Consider the following 22672-nt stretch of genomic DNA (forward strand, 5'->3'; position numbering starts at 1 on the left):
CCCCAAACATCCACCCTCCCACCAAAAATTCCCCGCCCCTAAACCACCCAAGCATCCATACAACAGGCCAAGTAATGCTGACCAACAGCTCACTGATGGTGACCCTTGAGTTCATTGTTGAGTGCCATTATAGCTCTGGGATAAAAACTATTCAGAAGACGTGTGGTCCGAGTTTTAATTGTTCTGTATTTTCTGCGAGAAGGCAACAGTCCAAAAAGATTGTAAGCAAGATGGGAGGAATCTCTGAGAATGTTGTGTGACTTCCTCAAACAGCGAGATGCAAAAGTGTTGTCCAGAGTTGGTAGGTGGAGCCCGATGATATTCTGGGCAGTTTTAATGATTCTCTGTAGAACTTTTTTGTCCACTGCAGAGCTGCTCCCATACCATGCAAGAATGCCGTATGTCAGGACATTCTCAATGGTGCTGTGATAGTAGGTCAGAAGTAGATGCTGGGATAGATTTATCTTTCTGAACATTCTCAGGAAGTACAGCCTCTCCTGGGCCTTCTTTGCATACATGTTAGCATTCATAGTCCATGAAAGGTCCTCCGAGATATAAATGCCCAGAAATTTAAAACTATCAACCCTCTCCAAAGGGGCTTGTTTACACAGCACGGAATCTTCAGGCAAGGAGCAAAAGCAGATGTGAATTGAGTTTCCTTTGGGCTCAGATGGAAAAAACCCTCCCCAGAACCATCTCATCGGGGCTTGCTAAGATTATGATACATGCTAATAGTAACACATGTTGAAAAAAATAAACTGAAGTGAAGCCTCCCCCTCCCTCAATATTATCATCAAACTTTTATTATTTTTATTCCAGTTGTGGCGATTATTTCAGACACTAACTGGATACTATGAAACCATGTGATTGGGCCAGCCCGCAGGCCGGATGAGTCATGCACTGGCTACACCCATATAAGGCAACTGGCAGTTGGAACAGAGTTCTTTTTAGGTGGGGAGGGGAGTAGAACATCTAACTCCTTAGAATTGACGTGTGTTAATATAATACTGTATAAGAAATACTGATGATCTGATGGTCATTTCGAAAAATCCTTTCTTAGCAAGTACCTAGAAGCCTAGAGGAACATACATGCCAAATTTCAAGTTTGTAGGCCTAAGTGTAGAATATGACTTTTCTCACCATTGAATTGCATTTTGTTGGATAAGTCCCAGTGTTCTAAGTCTGTCTACATCCTTCTTCATTGCTCAAGGTTGAACCATCGTTTGGAAAGCAGTCACATTCATCCCCCAAACATAAGAGTTTATTTGCTTGTGCACCAAGTTCATCAGAGGTCATCTTTCCCTACTTTCTTTCAATATGAGTGTCAGAGAAGACCTTCCCTCCCTCCAGCTTCCTGTCCCCCTCCCACCTTCAGCTCCAGGGTGATAGGATTAAGACATGGCCCTCAGGACACAATAGGATTAGCCCTCTACCCAACTCACCACATGGCACCTCGGAAGATTACATCACCCAGCAAGGCTCAACCAAGTTTGGGACTCAGGACAGCCTACAGTTGCCCCTGCATGGCCCCATGGGAGTCTGACAACCAATCAGAATGCAAGCTCAAATTCAAAAGCCCAGAGAGGGCATAACACACAAGCACTCTCAGCATCTCTTCCCTTTTTCCCCCAAGACCTCAAACCATGTGGTCCTGTCCATCATCAATAAACCTTCTTTCCAAGCAATTTCCATGAATCCAGTGTCTTTTCCCTTCCCACCCTTGGAACTGAACCCAGAAGGACATTTCTTCCAACATTAGCTAAGGCACTGCTTATAAATCCCTCCCCCCTCCATAGGATATTTAAATGTGTAACAAATTCACCAAAATAAGATCATATCTACATTTCCCTCCTTCTAAAAGTTTGAGAGCTTTCCCGCTGTGAATAAGATTACACATTACCTACAGATCAGTGGTGGGTTTCCATTTTTTTTTACTACCGGTTCGCTCATGGCATGCATGCTTGTGTGCAACACTTCTGTGCATGCGCAGAAACGTCCACTGCTACTACCGTTTGCCCAATCCAGGCTGAACTGGGAGCAACCCACCTCTGCTACATAGCATTCAAAACAGACAATCAAAAAGCCCAAAAGAAAGAAAAAAAACCAAAACACTTCCTCACCTGCAATCAACACCCAGATGAGCAGAGATAACGCAAAAATTAACACTAGACCAAGAATCAAGAATTAAAACACAGCCCAATCAAGGAGACAAACAAGCTAACAGCCAACACCAAGCCTAATGAAGGAACCACCAAGAACAGTCTCACCAATACTGACAGGGCAAGCCACTAATTTTTCTGACCTAGGCTTCCCCAAACCATGAAGCAGACTCTTTGTCCTGGCAAAAAACCCCTTTTATTAAGTTACTGTGAATTCCTCTCATTCACACCCAGCAAAATCTTTCAAGGGAGGATTTACAGTCACAGACCTTATCTGGCTTGGAGAGCTGCCAGGCCGATATCTGCAGAACTTGGGAAGGAGTCTCGGAGAGTCACGAACCAATTAAGCGAACTAATTGTCTGCTGCAAACTCCACTCCCCTTTCGCTCCTCTTTTATTCCCTATGGGAAGGGCCATCATTGTCCACCTGTGGCTTTACTCTCTTGCTCCTTAGCTGTTCCTTTCGTCTGGCAACTCTGTGCATGCACACACTGGGAACAGGCTCCAGCTGTTCTTCTGCCTCACTGATGTCTGACTCCGAAGGCAGCTGATAACTGTCAGACAGCCCTGGCCCCATCTCTGCCTCTGACACAGAGTCCTCATCTGAGCCTTCCCCAGACTCCAGGACTGGCCCAGGTTTCTCCCCAACCTCCTCACTGTGCTGCCAGCTCCACTGGTCACTGGCGGGCCACAACACTACTATATAAAAATAAGAGTAAATTCCACTCCCTTCTAATAGTGATGATGTTACCTAATTTGGCAATGAAACATCTACAAGAAAATAATAAAACTCAGAGAGCACCAAGCACTCCATTATTATATTCTCAGGATCTGATTCCAAGTTAGTTTCTTCTTAAGGTTACTATGATGACCCTAAACACTCTAATCATTTTACTCATGACTCATCCATAACTTTCTTTCCATTCAACATTTAAACTTTCTAGCACATTTTCACAGGCGCGCAGGTCTTTGTATGGGAGAAAAAAAGATTTGGAGAAGAACAATATGCTAACCATAATAAATACATTTCCAAAATGTAGGTCAGAGATCACCATGAATCAACTTAGTAAGGAGATTTGGAGCTGTTTATTTCTCTGGAACTTTATGTTCAAGTCCCAGACTGTTTTCAAGAACTCCAGGATCTTCTCCTAAGTCCTAGGAGATCATAAGAGATAACCTAATATCCAAAGGGATCATTTGTGTTTCCTGTGCACCTGCTTATAAAGCATGTAGTCCTTTCTTTGGCTGCTGTATTTGCTACCCTCCGTACAATTTCCATTGAAAAAATAAACAAAAAAGAATCTCTCTCTATATGCAAATCAAGTCCACTGTCATTTGTTTCCGCTGTAGAAGAACAGAAAACACTAACTTTCACCTTTTAAAAACAAATAGAATGTGTTTGCAATATTTCCTGTACTGCATAGGAAATTTTCCCATAGCGTTTTAACAAGGAGTTAATCCATCAATATTCTATTGTTAAGACACAAGGAGGGAGGGAGGAAGGAAAGCAGACAGGGAGGCAGGAAGGGAGGAAGGAAGGAAAGCAGGCAGGCAGGCAGGGAGGAAGGAAAGCAGGAAGGCAGGCAGGAAGGGAGGAAGGTAAGCAGGAAGGCAGGCAAGCAGGCAGGGAGGGAGGGAGGAAGGAAAGAAAGCAGGAAGGCAGGGAGGGAGGAAGGAAAGCAGGAAGGCAGGTAGGCAGGCAAATAGGAAGGAAGGTAGGTAGGTAGGTAGGTAGGTAGGTAGGTAGGTAGGTAGGTAGGTAGGTAGGTAGGTAGGAAGGAAGGAAGGAAGGAAGGAAGGAATGGAAACAGGAAGGCAGGGAGGAAGGGAGGAAGGAAAGCAGGAAGACAGGGGAGGGAGGGAGGAAGGCAGGCAAGCAGGGAGGGAGGGAGGGAGGAAGGCAGGAAGGTTATCCTTTTCCTATGCTTTTTATATTACTGATTTGTAAAAAGACTGACTTGAAAGGAAAAGTACTGAGATGAATGCAAACAGAAACTGCAAATGAAATGTGTTTCAATGTTTTTTCTTACCAAGAGAGTTGCAAATTACTTGAGCTCATCAGTGACACATATTTGTTAAGAGAGACTACCAGTAATCGTTTCTTTGATGAAATAAAAAGTCTAATAGATTCAGCTGTTGCCAATAGAGAGGACTATTGGCGCTGGTTTAAAATAACGACTTTCTAATTTAGACAAGTATTCTTATGGATGGTACATCATCCTCAGACGGCCGACCGACTGAACAGAGCTGGCATGAGATCTAATGATCAAAGGAAAACGCTTAGCCTTTATAGGAATTCACAAAAATATGGCTTTACATAAGCATGGCTGAATTTCTGTTTACCTCTGTGGTGGGTGAGGTTCCTTGTCCCAGAAGGCAGAGGTGTGTAGGACATCTGATTTGTGGTAGAAATATCTTCCATGGAATCCTGTAACAATAAAAGTGGAATAATTAATATTACAGTGTATACAGATACCCGTCGACTTACAACATATTTGTATAGTGACCACTCAGTTACAACATCAATCAGAATCAATCAATCAATCAATCAATCAATCAATCAGAATAGATGTTCTGACAGAGGCTTCCCAAGCAAACTCCTGGTCCCAAGAAAAACCCCTTTTATTAATTTCCTGTGAATTCTACTCATTCACATCCAGCAAAGTCTTTCGAGGGAGGATTTACAGTCACAGACCTTATCTGGCTTGGAGAGGTGCCAGGCCGATGCTGCAAAACTTGACAAGGAGTCTCAGAGAGCCACGAACCAATTAAGTGAACTAATTGCCTCCTGCAAACTCCACTCCCCTTTCGCTCCTCTTTTATTTCCTTTGGGATGGGCCATTCATCGTCTACCTGTGGCTTTATTCCCAAGTCGACCCCTGTTCTTTAGCTGTTCCATCATCTGGCAACTCTGCACATGCGCACACTGGGAACAGGCTCCAGATGTTTTTCTTCTTCACTGATGTCTGACTCTGAAGGCAGCTGATAACTGGCATACAGCTCTGGCCCCCTCTCTGCCTCCGATACAGAGCCCTCATCAGAGCCTTCCCCAGACTCCAGGACTGGCCCATGTTCCTCCCTAACCTCCTCATTGTCTGCTGCTAGCTCTGGTGGCCACTGGCGGGCCACAACAATAGAGCTGGAAGGGACTTCTAGTCTTGGAGGTCTTCTAGTCCAAAATCTTTTTCAAGCAGGAGACCCTAGGCCATTTTAGACAAGTGGCTATTCAGTTTCTTCTTTAAAAAACCCCAGTGATGGAACATTCACGACTTTTGAAGGCAACTTCTGTTCCACTGTTTAGTTGTCCTCACTGTTAGGAAGTTTCTCCTTAAGTCCAGGTTCCTTCTCTCCTTGATGAGTTTCCATCCATTGTTTCTTGTCCTGCCTTCTGGTGCTTTGGAAAATGAATTGACATCCCTCTTATTTCTGGCAGCCTTTCAAATACTGGAATTGTTCTATCATGTCACATCACTGAAAAAAGTGACTTATGGCCATTTTTCGTTGTTCTGACTGTTGCTGCAATTTTCATCATCACATGATCAGAATTGAGACACTTGGCAATCTGTTCATATTTAAGACGGTTGAGGGGTCCAGGTGTCACACGATCCCCTTTTGTAACTTTCTGACAAGCAAAGTCAATGGGAAAGCCCGGTTCCCTTAACAATTGTGATACTCACTTAACAACTGCAGTGATTCACTTAACAACTGTAGCAGGAAAAGGTCGTAAAATGTGGGGGGGAACTCAATCACTATCTTGTTTAGCAACATAAATCTTGGGACTCCATTGTGGTAATACGCTAAGCTGATATACAGAAGGTCTAAAGCAATTATGTTAGTGACAACATTTACACAATTATAATCCAGTCACAATTATAATTGCAATCTGGAGTGCAGATAGTTTCATTCTTTCTGTGAAGCATCTTGGATCACTGAGTCTAGCCTAACTACTGTGTTCCCCGAAAATAAGACAGGGTCTTATTTTCTTTTGGAACTCGCCCCCCTCAGTAAGCGTTTGACCTTATTTCCAGGGAGGTCTTATTATTTTTGAGGTGCAGGAGGCGGTGAGCGTGGTCACCTCACGGCTGCTGCTGTGTTGCGGTATTTTCAGGGAGGGCTTATTATCCAGGGAGGTCTTATTTTTGAGAAAACAGAGTCTCTTTGAATAAATAATAATATAAAATAAATAATGTTCCCAAATCTAATGTACATAGATCTATTCAGTAAAATAAAACATAAATGTTGCATTCCTTTGTATTTTTTTTAAATAGATAAAATACGTGACTGTTACAAAAGTTGCATAAAATTCACAGAACTTATGTAATGGTTCTGTAAACATCAGAACACAAAATAACCCTTCTAAGAACACTTGGTCTAGATTACAGTTTTAAAAACACCTTGGATAAAATTATTGTGCCCAAGATGACAAAGTTTTTTTTATAAAAATAAAATAAAATTGCATTTACTAACATTTAGGGTGGCAATATCTAGATATTACTGAGGCACATTTTTAAAGAGGGTTATTTTCTGGTAAATAACATTTGGTATATATTCCTGTAAAATATGTTTTAATATTAGGATAACTGCTATAAGCAATATTTTTGCTAGAAATCAAAGGTGAATATCGAGCAATGAACACAAGGAATCAGTGGCAGGAAGATAATTACATATATTGATCATTAAACCCCCTCTTACAGTGAAAAAATGTGTTTTTAAAAATACAGTCACTGTTCTATTGCAAAAGTTTGTTACTTTACTCAAAAATGCTTAAGATGAATTGCATCTATGTTCACCAGCCAATGCAATCTATTTTACTATTTTGTTTCACATCTTTATTATTTTTACAAATACCTCAAGGTGGTGAACAGACTTTGCTCCTTCCAGTTTTGGTTGCCACATTACAAAAAAAAATAAAGATGTCAAGATGACCTCTCTGGTTTACTTGAAGAGCAACTAAAATGATTAAAGGCCTGAGACAAAAATATATGAAGAATGGTTGCAGGAATTGGATATGGCTAGTGCAGAGAAAAGAAGGACTAGGGTGACATGACAGCAATATTTGAGTATTTGAGGGCCTGCCACAAAGAAGAGGAGGTCAGCTTATTTTCCCAAGAACCAGAGGGCAGGACAAGAAACAACAGATGGAAACTAGTTAAGGAGAGAAGCAACCTGGAATGAAGGAGGACCTGCCGAACAGTGAGGACAATGGAAGAGCTTGCTTTCTGAAGTCGTGGGTGCTCCATCACTGGAGGCTTTTAAGAAGAGACTGGGCAGCCAAATATCTGAAATGGTATAGGGTCTACTGCTGGAGAAAGGAGTTGGACTAGAAGACCTCCAAGGTCCCTTCCAACTCTAATCTAATTGATTGATTGATGGATGTTGGAGTCTTCTAATCCAGCCCCCTGCTAAAATAGGAAATGCTATACCCATGATGGCGAACCTGTAGGCACGTGAGCCGGCACCCCAGCTCAGCTTCATCGCACATGCGCATGCGCCTCCTGATAACCAGCTGATTTTCGGGTCTCTTCCGCATATCTATGTGTAAGGTGACCAGACGTCCCGTTTTTGGTGGGACAGTCATGATTTTTCAAAATTTGTCCCGTGTCCCGCGGCGTGTTCAAAAAGTCCCAATTTTCCGAAAGAAAGAAAAGACGCCTAATCATCAATTTTAAAAAGGACGCCATTAAAAAAAAGTTTTTATTTCTCTGAAGTGTAGTTCCCGATGTGGCCTTTAGAGGGCAGTGGTTTCCCTCCCTCCACTTGGCTCGCTTGCAGCACCCGACAAGGGGCGAGGCTCCCTTCCCTCCTGTGCATGCGCAGGCCAACGCGCAACGTTTTTGCGACAGCCGTCCGGTGGCCTCGGGCAGGGGCGGGCTTTCTGGCAGGGGCAGCACAGCGAGGAGGAGGCTTGGTCCCGGGCCAAGTGGCCCAGCCATTGGAATTTTTTTTTGCCCGCTTCTCTTGGGCACTGCTCTCCCTGCAGCCATGCCGTGCAAGCCGCCATCAGCAACCTGGTCCAGGTGAGTCGAGGAGAGGCAGGAGGGGATCCAGTTGGGAGATGCTGGCAATGGGGGTGGCTTTTGAAAGGGTTGGGGGCATTGGGGGAAGGCAATTGGGGGAAGGCTGCTTTGCAATCGCCAGCGAAGTCCCATCTAAACTTCTTGGTTCGCCCACCCTGGCCCGCAGCAGACCGTTCTTGGGAAAGCCGGGTTCTTCCTCCCTCCTTACCTTCTCTTCCCTTCCTCCCTTTCGCCTCCCTCCCCTCTTTCCTTCCCTCACTTCTCTCCTTCCTTTCTTCCTTCCTTCGCCTCCCTCCCCTTTCCATCCTGTAAACTGGTCAGAGAAGGCTGTAAAAGCACCATTTACAGCCCTCTTTTTTTTTTTACAGCTCAGGTGCTCCGAGCCCCCACCCCCCGTCAATGGTGTCCCGCTTTACCCATCTTAAAATCTGGTCACTTTATGTAGGGGGGGCAGGGTGCATGTGGGAGATGTGAGCACATGCGTGGGGGGGCACAGGTGTTGTGCGCACATATGTGGAAGGCGTGGAGGGAGCATGGGGGTGCAGTGCTCCCCCCAGCGGCTCATTTTTTATCCCAGGAGGCTGCAGGGAGGCCTACTAGGCCCAAAATGGGGTGCACAGATGTGTAGGGGGGCAGGGTGTGTCATGTGCGCATGTGCAGGAAGACAGGGCACAAAAACCAGAATTCTCAAGAACAGAACAAGCTATGGAAACTGACCCGGCATTTGTAGCACATGATAAAGTTTAGCATGCAAGGGGAAGAATGGAAGACATTCACCTCAGAGAAAACTTTTCTGATTTCTCCAAGCAATCTACAACAGTATGCAAAACACAGGTGCTTTCTTTACGCTGTGTTTTGACTTGTCTGCAAACCCAGGTAAATGTGTTTAAGCTTTTATTTTTTTAAAAATGACCTATTCCCCCTTCCTCTATGTTACTCTGATGGATCAAAAGAAACGGAGCCGGTCCATTTGAGACCTTTCAAATATTTTCTTTCTGCTCAAAGGCTCTTAGTTGAAACCCTGATAATAGCAAAGATTTCTCTCTAGTAGTTTTAATCTCAATTTTTAGGCTGTTGACAGTTTGATGATAGCTTTTCTTAAAATTACTGGAAGGAAACTCTGCCTTTTCAGCAAATCCCACTGACAGATCAAAATCCAAGAACTTTTAAAAAGGATACTGGTGTGAAGGGACAATTTAGCTTTATTCTCTATGTTAAGAAAAGCAAGAACAGAAGAGTTGTTCACAGGCCCTCTTAATGTTTTCCTTGTGCATAATTCCCTGTCAAAAAAATGTGGGTCTCATTACCTCTCCATAGAGTCTGCAGTTACAAATGCTAGTTAATTCCATGCTGAAACTATTTTGCAAAAATGACAACTGGCTGAACACACACACACACACAGACACACACACACCAAAGACAAAATCCAGCTAGAAAACCAAGGAGTCTACAAAATACCATACAAAATCTGCCCTGCAACATACATGGGACAAACAAACAGGAGAATAAATGCACACATCGCAGAACACAAGAACGCAGTAAGAAAAAAAGAAAAAACTTCCTCCCTTTTCCAGCACCTTAAAGCTACAGGACATGAAATTAATTTTGAAGGAACCAAATTAATCTCCAAAACTGAACGCTTCAACAAGAGAATAATTATGGACGCTATCAAAATAGAGAAACACCCCCACAACATGAACAAATGTGATGACACCTCCCACCTACCAGACATCTGTAAACCTGCCCTAGTCAACAAACGAGCACCACCCACCACCCAGCCCATTACAACATGAAACAACAACGGACACACAGCCAGCACCAATCAGCACCAATCTACCAATCATGATACAACTACACAACCAATCATTCCACTTACTAAAACAAAGCCAGCACTCCACACCCCCACACCAAGATTTATAGAAGGATGGCTGCTCCGACCACGCTTTAAGCCCAAAACACCAGCCTGAAGATAGCGAGTGAGACCTCGCCGAAACGTTGCCAAGACAATCTCAATCTTACATATATCAATACCGGTGCCTGCTGGGAGCACCAGGTACCATTCCAGTACGGTGCTTCGAAGGGCTACCTGCCCTCCTTACCTGTATTTGACCCAACTGGGCTATTTGTGCACACACACGGAGTATACGCCACCTGTGCGATGCTTCCCTGAGCAGCTAGAGCATCGCGGGCAATGGGTGCACATGTGCATGCAGTGTGCGTGCAAATGGTGGACACCTGGCCCCATCACAGCGTACCGGTTGCGACGGGATCCAGAACCCACCACATGTACACACACACACACACATTCACACATATATACACTATACACTATAAACTATAAACTATACACTATACACTATAAATAAACTCAACTACAACTAAACTCAACTACACACACACGCATGCATACATACCAGTGGTGGGTTTCAAAATATTTTAGAACCTCTTCTGTAGGTGTGGCCTGCTTTGTGGGAGTGGCTTGCTGGCCATGTGACCAGGTGGGAGCGGCTTGCTGGCCATGTAACTGAGTGGGAGTGGCCAACTTGTAAAATGTGGTGAAATTCACTTAACAACGCTGTTGCTTAGCAACCAAAATGTTGGCTCAGGAACTCTGGCATTGAAGTGTGCAAGACCTAAAGCTCCCAAGTTACAAGACCCTTGCACCCCTAACCCTTTAGAAAAAAACCCCAGGGGTATTCAAACTTGACAACTTTAAGACTTGTGGACGTCAACTCCGAGATTTCTTCTTCTCGCTCTTCATCTTGATGATGTGCAGATGGGCGGTGGGGGAGGGAGCTGGAACTGGTTCTAAACAGCACTGTAGATTTGTGGAACCTCTTCTATAGAAGAGGTTAAAACTGGCAGGAACCTACCCTTGATACATACATACAAATATACATATACATGTACATGTACATGTACATGTACATGTACATGTACATATACATATATGTTCTGACACCCTCCTCCATCCAGTAACGAAAGCCGAGACAAGCTTAACTGGAATGTACTTTAATAACAAGAAACCAAAACCTCGGTGGCTGAAAGCCAAGCATAACAAACAGATAAGGACCTTGGCAGCAACGCAGACAAACCTTGGCAGCAATCCAGCCTGCCAAGTTAGTTACAAAAGTTCTCTTTAGTCAATGCGTTGACTTCTGCGAGAGGGGCGTGTGCACAAGCAGTCTTTTTATAGTCTGGAGAGGAGCTTAATGACCACCAGCTGAGTGCAATTACCTCCTGTACTAACTGTTCCTGATGCCTATTAGCTCTTTGATTCCGGGCATCAGGAACAACTCACTGCTGGCTTCTGGATCACTCTCCCTTGTCTCCTCCCCACTGATCCAAGCCTCAGGCGCCACCTGGTGGCCAATCAGTCTCTCTGCGCCCTGCTCGAAGTTGGAACCCTGTCCAGGGTCCTCCATATCCTCCAGAGCCAACTCATAGGGCCCCTCGCTGTCAGAGTCTGGTGGCAGCTCCAACAGCTCCTGCTGATCCACAACACATATACATATACTGTATTTTTGGGAGTATAAGACCCATCTTTTTTCCTCAAAAAAGAGGCTGGAAATCTGGGTGCATCTTATACATTGAATACCGCATTTTTTTGCCTCCTGAAGCCCTGCCCCTTCACCAAAATGGCCGGGCATACTCTTATGGAGGCTTTCAGAGAGCTGAGGGCTGGGGAGGGCAGAAATGAGCAAAAAATGGACCATTTTTTGCCCCTCCAGCCCCCAGCAGCACTCTATAAACCCCCATAAGGCTATGCATGCAATTTTTTTGACAATGCACCATTTGTGCTCATTTTCACACACACACCCCACAGGAGCACTTTACAAGCCCCTCCCCCCATGGCTATCCATGCCTTTTATTTGAAAAAAAATGGGCCCGTTTTCATGAAAAATGGGCTGTTTGGGGGAGGTTTGCAGAGTGCAAAAGCTATATATATTAGGTGAAACCTAATTCAAAAACAGTAACTGTGAGAGAAACCAGTGGTGGGATTCAGGCAGTTCGCACCACTTCGGGATAACCGATTGTTAACTTTCTGGGCAGTTTGGTGAACTGGTTGTTGGAAGACATCATTAGGGTAGAGAACTGGTTGAGCCGAGGTGGCGCAGTGGTTAAATGCAGCACTGTAGGCTACTTCAGCTGACTGCAGTTCTGCAGTTCGGCTGTTCAAATCTCACCGGCTCAGAGTTGACTCAGCCTTCCATCCTTCCGAGGTGGGTAAAATGAAGACCCGGATTGTTGTTGGGGGCAATATGCTGACTCTGTAAACCGCTTAGAGAGGGCTGAAAGCCCTATGAAGCGGTATATGTCTAACTGCTATTGTTAAATTATTTGAATCCCATTACTGAGAGGGACCTTGGAGTCCTAGTTAATGATCAGTTAAACATGAGCCAGCCATAAACAGAAGCATGGAACCAAAATCACATGAAGTATCAGTAGCACATTAAAAAGCCTTAGTAAGGCCACACCTGGAATACTACATCCGGTTTTGGTCACCACATTACAAAAATACTTTGAACCGTCACTAAGTGAACTGTTGTAAGTCAAGGGACTGTATTATTCCAAACAATACTATATGGTTACTTCTAATTGGTTGTGCATGTTGAGAAAAAATAACAGGCAAAGCAACAAAGCTCTTTTGGGTTCAGCTGTGGTCATAAGTGGAGGGACTATCTCAAAGATCAGAGTGATGGAACCTGTTCCACTTAGCTCTCTGCATCTGTTTAGTTTCACCAATGCTATGCAATTAAACAATCTCTTGCTGTTTATTCACTCCGAAAAGTCAGATCAATCTCAGGAACAAAAATCAAGTTTGTCCTAAACTTGATTCTCCTTAGGAGGTAGAGAACTACACTGTGAGTAAAAGTCTATAGAGATTCTCCATCATCCAGGTCATGGTTGTCGCAAAGGTGCTTTTTCAGAAGGCAACTGGATTTCTTGTTTTTTTCCTTTTGAAGACATTTTGCCTCTCACCCAAGAAGTTTCTTCAGCTCCGACAGGATAGTGGGGAATGGAAGGATTTATATGCCTTGCAGACAGCTGGTCATTTGCATCCTTTTAGATGGTCCTTGAAGCCCTTGGAGGTTTATCTGTGTCCTCAGGGTCACCTGAGTGGTGCTCTTGGTTCCTGTAGTCTGCCATTTTTTCCTCTGCAAATCCATTCCTGCTCCCACACCATTCAAAACATTTTCATCCCAAATTGTATGTCTAAAAGTCTATAGAGATTCTCTGTCCTCTAGGTCATAGTTGTCCCAAAGTTGGCTTTTCAGGAGGTAACTGTACTTTCTTGTTTTTTCTTCTGAAGACATTTCACTTCTCATCCAATAGAATAAACTAGAATAGAATTCTTTATTGGCCAAGTGTGATTGGACACACAAGGAATTTGTCTTTGGTGCAGATGCTCTCAGTGTACATAAAAAGTCAAGATACATTCATCAAGAATCATAAGGTGCAACACTTAATGATAGTCATAGTACAGTCTTTATTGTCATTGCACAAAATAAATACAACAAAATTGGTTGTACAAATAAGCAATCAAATCATACTAGGAAACAATATAAATCGTAAGGTTACAAGCAACAAAGTTACAGTCATACTATCATAAATGGGAGGAGATGGGTGATAGGAACGATGAGAAGACTAATAGTAATAGTAATGCAGACTTAGTGAGTGGTTTGACGGTGTTGAAGGAATTATTTGTTTAGCTGAGTGATGGTGTTCAAGAAAAAAATGTCTATAGCATCATTTTGGGGGTAGAAGTTGAATCAATTTATGTCCAGGATGTGAGGGGTCTGTAGATATTTTCACGGCCCTCTTTTTGACTCGTGCAGTATACAGGTCCTCAATGGAAGGCAGGTTGGTAGCAATTGCTTTTTCTGCAGTTCTAATTATCCTCGGAAGTCCATGTCTGTCTTGTTGGGTTGCAGAGCCAAACCAGAAAGTTATGGAGGTGCAGATGACAGACTCAATAATTCCTCTGTGGAACTGCATCAGCATCTCCTTGGGCAGCTTGAGCTTCCTGAGCTGGCACAGAAATAACATTCTTTGTTGTGCTTTTTTGAAGAAGCACAACAAGAAGCTTCTTTTTTCAAGAAGGTTCCATTGGGAAATCCTTCCATTCCCCACTATCCAGTCAGAGCTGAAGAAGCTTCTTGGATAAGAAGCGAAATGTCTTCAAAAGAAAAAAAAAAGGAAGTCTAGTTGCCTCCTGAAAAAGCACCTTTTACACTGCGATAGAAAGAATATCTCTTTATTCCATAAGTAAGATCCTACAGCTCTAAATCAGCACCATTAAGAACTGTATCCCTATTATTACAAATCTACACTCAAAATATATTTTAGATGTTTTGAGATTAAAAAAAAGCAACAGATGTTGGTTCTTGATCTCTCCTTTTCTTTTATTTCCCCACTTTTAAGCCTGCGAAGACAATACCATCAAAGAATAGGAAAATAAAGGACTTTTATAGGATTACAGAGTTGATCATTATCTAATTTATTGTTATATATTTACTGCCAGGGTGCAGTAAATTATTGATGGAGAACCTATTGTCCTTTTTTTCCCTCTCTCCCCGGGATGTATAAAACGAGTCTTAATTCAATTTTTGTTGTTAGCTGTCAGATATACTACAGCAAAATATTGGAAAAACTAAAGAACATCCTTTTTTTCGATCAATGGTATTTAAAAGTATGGGAAATAGTCTGGGCTGAAAAACTAACAGAACTGCAAAGAGTCTTGAATAGCCCTTAAGTTAAGGATGGTTTTATTTGTATTTTGTCACTCTTTTAAATTTTATTTATTTATTTGTCAACAGGTACAAAGTAACAAGTATGAAAACACATGAAAAAATGGCACAAATAAATGGATATAAATAAACAAAACATAGCCATAAACACATAAAAAGAGTATATATAAATGGGGACAGTAGGACAGGGAGGGTAGGCATGCTGGTGTGCTAATGCACGCCCCCTTTACGAACCTCTTAAGAAACACATAAGGTCCACGGTAGACAGTTTAAGGTAAAAGGTATGGGGGTTAGAGGAACTAACAACAGGATCAGGTAGAGTGTTCCATGCATTTACTACAAATTGGCTGATACACACACGCACACATCACCATGATATTCATTAATTCAGGATTTTAGCTTCTTATTTATTTAATCTTAATCTTATTTAATCTTCCTAACTTTAATTGTTTTGTATTTTGTATTATGTTTTTATTATGTTGTAACCTACCCAGTGTAGCTGTACATTGAAATGGGTGGCATAAGTACTTAGGAGTAATAGTAGTAGCACTTAGACTGATATACCACTACACAGTGCTTTACAACCCTCTCTAAGCGGTTTACAGAGTCTGCCTATTGCCCCCCACAATCTGGGTCCTCATTTTACCCACCACGGAAGGATGGAAGGCTGAGTCAACCTTGAGCCAGTCAGTATTGAACTCCTGGCAGTGAGCAGAGTCAGCCTGCAATACTGCATTCTAACCATGGGAGAGAGGAAGGGAGGGAGGAAGGACATTAGCAATAGCCCTTAGACTTATATACCACTTCACAGTGCTTTACAGCCCTCTCTAAGCAGTTTACAGAGTCAGCACAATGCCCCCAACAATCTGGGTTCTCATTTTACCGACCTCGGAAGGACGGAAGACTGAGTCAACCTTGAGTTGGTGAGGATCGGACTCATGGCAGTCAGCAGAGTTAGCCTGAAATGCTGCATTCTAATCACTGCATCACCACAGCTAAATAAATAAACACCCAATTGTGTATAGTTACCATGGGTCACACATGACCACTAATTCTACTCTGGGAGCCACTGAATGGGACAAAACAGGTAACACTGAGTCCAAAGTGATACAGAATAGCTTCTTGATCATTAGGTATCATTCAGTGGTGAAATTCTAATTTTTTAACTACTGGTTCTGTGGGCATGACTTGGTGGGCGTGGCAGAGGAAGATTACTGTAAAATCCCCATTCCCTCCCGATCAGCTGGAACTTGGAAGGCGGAGAATAGATGGGGGCGGGGCCAGTCAGAGGTGGTATTTGCCGGTTCTCCAAACTACTCAAAATTTCTGCTACCGGTTCTCCAGAACTGTTCAGAACCTGCTGAATACCACCTCTGATATCATTCACTGAGCATTTGATCATAGGTATCATTCATTAAACATGCAATGAATGGCTGTAGGAACTGGGCATGGCTAGACTAGTGAACTGACCAAGGAGAGATTCAACCTGAAAATAAGGAGGAACTTTCTGACAGTGGGAACCATCAACCAATGGAACAGAAGTTGCCTTCAGAAGTTGTGGGAGCTTCATCACTGGAGGCTTTCAAGAAAGACTGGACTGCCATTGGTCAGAAATGGTGTAGGTCCTCCTGCTTGGGCATGGGGTTGGACTAGATGACCTCCAAAGTCCCTTCCAACTCTGTTATTCTATTATGTGGCTGTACTTCCAGGATTGTCTCCTGATCGTGTGGAGCTGCCTATGGAAGTGTTGGGACTTGGATTTCTCCCAGACTGCATGGCTGCTCCTAGATGGAAGAGATGGTCAGGGCTATCAGCTTGATCAGCTCTGATTGAGACATCAGTTGGGTATCTATTGGAACAACAGGACCTTATGTATCCTTGTCAATACACATCAGTATTACTGTAATGCTTGACACTCTAGAGGAAGTCTTTCAAGACCACTCAGAAGCTTCAACCAGCCCAGAATGCCATAGCTCAGATGCTGGTTAGAAGATGTCAACTTGACCACATAATACCTCTGCTCCAGGTCTGCGCTGTGTTCCCTATTCATTTCTGAGTGTTGGTTTAAATCTTTAAAGCCTAATGTCTCTTGGCATTGAGATTCCTTCAAGGTTGCCTTTTCCACTTAATCTTAACCGTCTCGACATGGAGTCTTTGGGAGGGGAGACAATTTAACTAGAGTGTTGCAAGTTGAAGGTGAAGATGCATCGATTAACCCCAAGATTAACATCAGACTAACAATCAAGAAGTACCATATTTTTCGGACTATAAGACGCACCGGAGCATAAGATGCACCAAGATTTTGAAGAGGTAATATTTTTAAAAAGAATTTTGCCCTCCCCGGCCTCCAGGAGCACTTCAGGCCTCCCAAACCCTCTGCATGCCCCGTTTTTTTGTGAAAAATGGGGCATGCAGAGGATTGGGAAGGCCTGTAGAGTGCTCCTGGGAGATGGGGAGTGCAAAAACGAGCAAAAAACTGGTCCTTTTTTGCAAAAACAGGCTGTTGGGGTTTTTGGTTTTTTTTGCAAAAAACAGGGTGTGCAGAGAGTTTGGAAGGCCTGCAGAGTGCTCCTGAGAGCTTGGGAGGGCAAAAAACACCCCCGTTTTTGTGAAAAATGAGCCTGTTTTTTGCTTGGTTTTGCCCTCCCCAGCTCCCAGGAACACTTTGCAGGCCTCCAAAACCCTCTGCATGTCCATTTTTGCAAAGGGGGAGGGGTTTTGGGAGGCCAAAAATGCTGTATTCAGTGTATAAGATGCACCCAGATTTTCACCCTCTTTTTTTGGGGGGGGGAAGGTGCTTCTTATACTCTGAAAAATTTGGTAAACATCAAGGAATTGTCAAACAAGACAACAGGAAACAGCCCAACCAAAGAAATTCCAAGACCACTCCAAAACAAAAAAAACTACCAACTCAGACACAGAAGCTAACCATAAACAACAGCCCAATGAAGAAACCATCAAGTCCATTACTACCAACATTGAGAGGGCAAGCCACTAGAATATAAATTAGAGCAAATTCCACTCCCTTCCTACACTGATGATGTTACTTAGTTTGGGCAATGAAACGTCTGCAAGAAAACCATCAAGCCCAGAGAGCACTTAGGACCCCACAGTCCTCCTCCTCCTCTTCCTCCTCCTCTCTTCTAGCACTGATGATGCTACCTAGTTTGGGCAATAAAACGTCTGCAAGAAAACCATCAAGCCCAGAGAGCACTTAGGTCCCCCCAGGCCTCCTCCTCTCTGCAAACCCTCCTCTCTTCTAGCACTGATAATGTTACCTAGTTTGGGCAATGAAATGTCTGCAAGAAAACCATCAAACCCAGAGAGCACCAAGAACCTCTAATTTCAACTACAAAGATTCTCCTTTATCTGTAAGATGTCTTCGGCCTGGACCTTTTGTGACTCCAAGGTCACAATCGTTTTTTTAGCAACAATACAGAAGGTATTTCTTTCTTATCTGGCCTATAGCTGTAAGATTTCCTAGTAGTGTCCATCTGGTACAAGCAGGCCGAGCTCTTAGCTTTTTAGGTCAGCCAGGTGCTGGCAACCAGGAAAAAGTCAATTCTAAAAGGAGTTAACTTGAATACCTTCCAGTCGAAGGCATCTTTCTCAGCATGTCCCAAAGGTGCTTTTTCAAGAGGCAACTGGACTTTCTTGTTTTTCTTTTGAAGACATTTCACTTCTCAAGAAGCTTCTTCAGCTCTGACTGGACAGTGGGGAATGGAAGGATTTATACTCCTTGCAGACAGCTGATCATTGGCGTCCTTTTATTTGTGTCATCAAGGTCACATGGTTGTGGAGCCTTCTTGGAACTGCTGGAAGGACTGTGTTGTAGACTGCACATAATCTACATCAGGGGTGTCAAACTCAAGGCCCAGGGGCAGTTCCAGCCCACAGGGTGCTTAAATCTGGCCCACGGGCTGCCCTGTAAACAGCGAAGGACTGGCCCACAGTGCAGCTGCCAGCTAAAATTGCTCCATTTTTGCTGGCAGAGGGTTGCAGGAGGCTGTCGCGGCTGGGAAGGGAGCTCGGGAGCCAATTTTCTCTCTAGCCGAGTGCTCATCACAGGCGTCCCCAACACGAGTGACGTCATACTGATCATGCCCACTCCACCCCCTGAGGTCAAATACAACCCTAATGCAGCCCTCAATGAAATTGAGTCTGACACCCCTAGTCTACATCATCAGAGCTGAAGAAGCTTCTTGGATGAGAAGCAAAACATCTCCAAAGAAAAGAAAAAAACAAGAAAGTCCAGTTGCCTTGAAAAAAGCACCTTTGGGATAACCATGACCTGGATGCTGGAGAATCTCCACAGACAAATCATTGAACAATTTATATGAGGCATCAAATTAGCATCCTGAAGAAGGCTGTGTTTCCCCCACCCAAACTTGTAAACTATATTGTGATCTTATACATTTGTTTCAGCACAACACATGAAAATCCTCTTCTAACCATTGCATCTCATGGTCCTTTGATCCCCCTGTTTTCCAAGTTTATTGGTCAATTTATCTCTCTCAACCGAAGATCAGGTTCCTTGAATCTAACAAAATGAGCTTTAATCCAGCAAAGCTCAGGCCACCATAAATTTTTCGGGTGCTTCAAGTGTCACCCGATTCAGGGGCTGTTTTCGTTGCAGTGAACTAACACAACTCTCCCCAAGCGAAAAGCTCTGAGATAAATATTGTATGGTTGACAATTTAATTTATCAGCTTCAAGGAAGAAGGACATCTGCTTTTTTTAGAAGAGGGACATAGATCTTCCTTTCTGCCAACCTACTGCAAACTTGGTTTCAAGAGAAGGAGGAAGGTCAGGGCCGTGCAGTGATTTATGACAAGTAGCTGTTGTTTGTTGAAGAGTCCAACAGGTGGCACGTCATCTTTGCCCATATTATTTTTTTGGTAAACTTTGCTTGCGAACAGTCCAAAGAGTTTATTTTTAATTTGAAACGTTGCAATGCCATAGGATACCCTGGGAGGCCCTCACTGTTGATAAACCTGTAGCATAAATTAGTCATAGAGAGACATTTTAATTAGGGAGAAATACCAGCTGGATGACATTATCAGGAGTGGTCTAATCTTCACGGGCTTAATGAGAAGACCTACTAACCCTACAGAAAATGGAACTTGTTTTCGGGAGAGGGAAAAAAGAAAACATCAGACATTTAGTGACCATGGCACTGAAGAACAAATAAGTGTTTCATTAAGGATTCTTTATTTTTTTGAGATGGGGGTGAAATTTCATCACCGCAAGTACTGCCAAGATATCCCTTAAACAGACTAGGCTGTAACAATATGCTGACACTAGCTAAACGGGTCCCAAAATATATTCTAAAAAGAGACAGGAATGGCTACTCATTTAAGCTGGCAATGGCTGATTTTGATAAATTGCAAACAATTTGATGGAGAAAAAAACTGTTTCAGGCTGAAAGACAGCAAGAATCTTCAAGCTGAGTTAGAACTAATAAATATCTTTCCCCTAAAAGGTAAAAGATAAAGGTTCCCCTCACACATATGTGCTAGTCATTCCTGACTCTAGGGGGCTATGCTCATCTCCGTTTCAAAGCCAAAGAGGCAGCGCTGTCTGAAGACGTCTCCGTGATCATGTTGCCGGCATGACTCAACACCGAAGGTGCATGGAACACTGTTACCTTCCTACCAAAGGTGGTCCCTATTTTTCTACTTGCATTTTTACATGCTTTCGAACTGCTAGGTTAGCAGAAGCTGGGACAAGTAATTGGAGCTCACTCAGTTACACAGCACTAGGGATTCAAACCGCCGAACTGCCAACCTTTCTGATCGACAAGCTCAGCCTCTTAGCTACTGAACCACCGTGTCCCTATCTTTCCCTTATTCGAGTATAAATACCACATTTGGTTTAACAAAATGAGGACCAAAAATGAGCATGATGGAGCCCGAGGGCTGTTCATGTCAAGTAGACTTCTGTACAAGCCTTCAAGGATAGGATAAACCAAGGACTTTCGGGAAATGTACATGCACTGCATTAGAATGGAGAAACAATCTGGTTGAGAACATGCTTCAAAATATCGAACTATTAGGCATGAAGATTCGGGACCACACCTGAAGTTCCAGTTGAACTGATTTATTGCTCATACCTATGCACAAAAATTTAGTAAGGCCACACTTGGAATACAGCATCCACTTCTGGTCACCATGATATAGAAAAGATGTTGAGACCCTGGAAAGAATACAGAGAAGAACAACAAAGATGATTAAGGAGCTAGAGGCTAAAACATGGGGAGAACGTTTGCAGGAATTGGGTATGTCTAGTCTATGAAAAGAAGGACTAAGGAAGACCTGATAGTTCCAGTGTTTCAGTATTTGAGCAGCTCCTACAAAGACGAAGGGTCAAACTATTTTCCAAAACACCCAAAGGCAAGACAAGAAACAATGGATGGAAACTAACTAAAGAAGCAACCTAGAACTAAGGAGAAATTTCCTAATGGTGAGAGCAATCAACCAATGGACCGCTTTGCCTTCAGAACTTGTGGGTGTTCCATTACTGGAGGCTTTCAAAAAGAGACTGGAGAGTCATTTTCTGAGATGGTTTAGGTTGATCCTGCTAGATCAGGAAAATGGATTAGAAAGCCTCCAAGGTCTCTTAGCAACTCTGTTATTCTATGAATCTAGTCAACTAACTGCACTAAATTGGTGCCAGAGAAGAATCAAGGGAATTCAAGAGAAGTTGGATTTAGGCCATTTGTGGGAACGTAATGATGGTAGGCTGATTCCTCGATTGACTCTGTCCCCAGCTCTGCCTGCTTCTAGAGGAATGATGTTTGGATAGTTGTAACATTAATTCACTATTCACCACTAACATGAAATATTAAAGGGAAATTTAACAAACTGCATTCCTTTTTGGTTTGGTGGCTGCAGTGCCTCAGATAGAAAGTCCATACAGAGAGTGGTGAGGACAGCGGAGAAGATTATAGGAAGCTCGCTCCCTGTTATTCAGGATACCGCTTATAAGGGCTATGTGCTTAGAGCTCAAAGTACTGTTAGAGACCCCACACATCCACTTCATGGTCCGTTTCTGTTGCTCTCCTCAGGGAGGAGGCTTCGAAGTATCTATAGCAGGACTACCCGATTCTGTAACAGTTTTGTTCCTTTATGCCATCTGTCTGGTAAGCTCACAAGATTCGTTTCTCTTGCCATGTACATGTATACATCCAAACTAGACTGCATTGTTTCTACGTGTCATATAATATATGTGGGTATATGCATTATTTATTTATTTATTTATTTATTTGTTTGTTTATTTGTTTATTTTGTCATGTTTATGCAGTGTGTATTGGAGATGGTGACCCTTTGAGGCTGCATGCAATGAAATTTCAATTGAATGTATGCTTATTAGTGTATATTCAAAGTGACAATAATGTTAGTCCAAGTCTAAGTCTTTATGTTCATGGTTCTAACGATCCCTGAAGGAATGAGGAGGGTTACAGATGCAAAAATCCAATTATTTAACTCTGTGATTACAGAACTACCCCACTTAGTTACCATCAACAACAATACTACGGCATCTACAGCAGCAGCCCCCAACCTTTTGGGGAGCAGGGACTGATTCCATGGAAAGAGATTTTTCTGCGGACTGGAGGGGAGTGTGGATTCGCATGCTGCCTGCATCCCATGGAGGGGGCTTCGCTTGTTTGCACTGACCGGTTGTCATTCAACCACAAAGCAGATTTATTAGAACTGCATGTAATAATAATAATAATAATAATAAT

The 22672-nt window shown here is 43.1% G+C and overlaps 1 protein-coding gene across 1 annotated transcript in view; it reads right to left on the reverse strand.

Annotated features, from left to right (window-relative positions):
* Window positions 1–22672, reverse strand: part of LRMDA (leucine rich melanocyte differentiation associated) — a 978066-nt gene that overhangs the window by 133637 nt on the left and 821757 nt on the right. The window contains exon 6 of the mRNA XM_032231521.1: window positions 4503–4587. Within this exon, the coding sequence (XP_032087412.1) occupies window positions 4503–4587 (85 nt within the window). The remainder of the gene's footprint in view (window positions 1–4502; window positions 4588–22672) is intronic.

Source organism: Thamnophis elegans, chromosome 15, assembly GCF_009769535.1.
Source record: "Thamnophis elegans isolate rThaEle1 chromosome 15, rThaEle1.pri, whole genome shotgun sequence".
In the NCBI taxonomy this organism is placed as follows: Eukaryota; Metazoa; Chordata; class Lepidosauria; order Squamata; family Colubridae; genus Thamnophis; species Thamnophis elegans.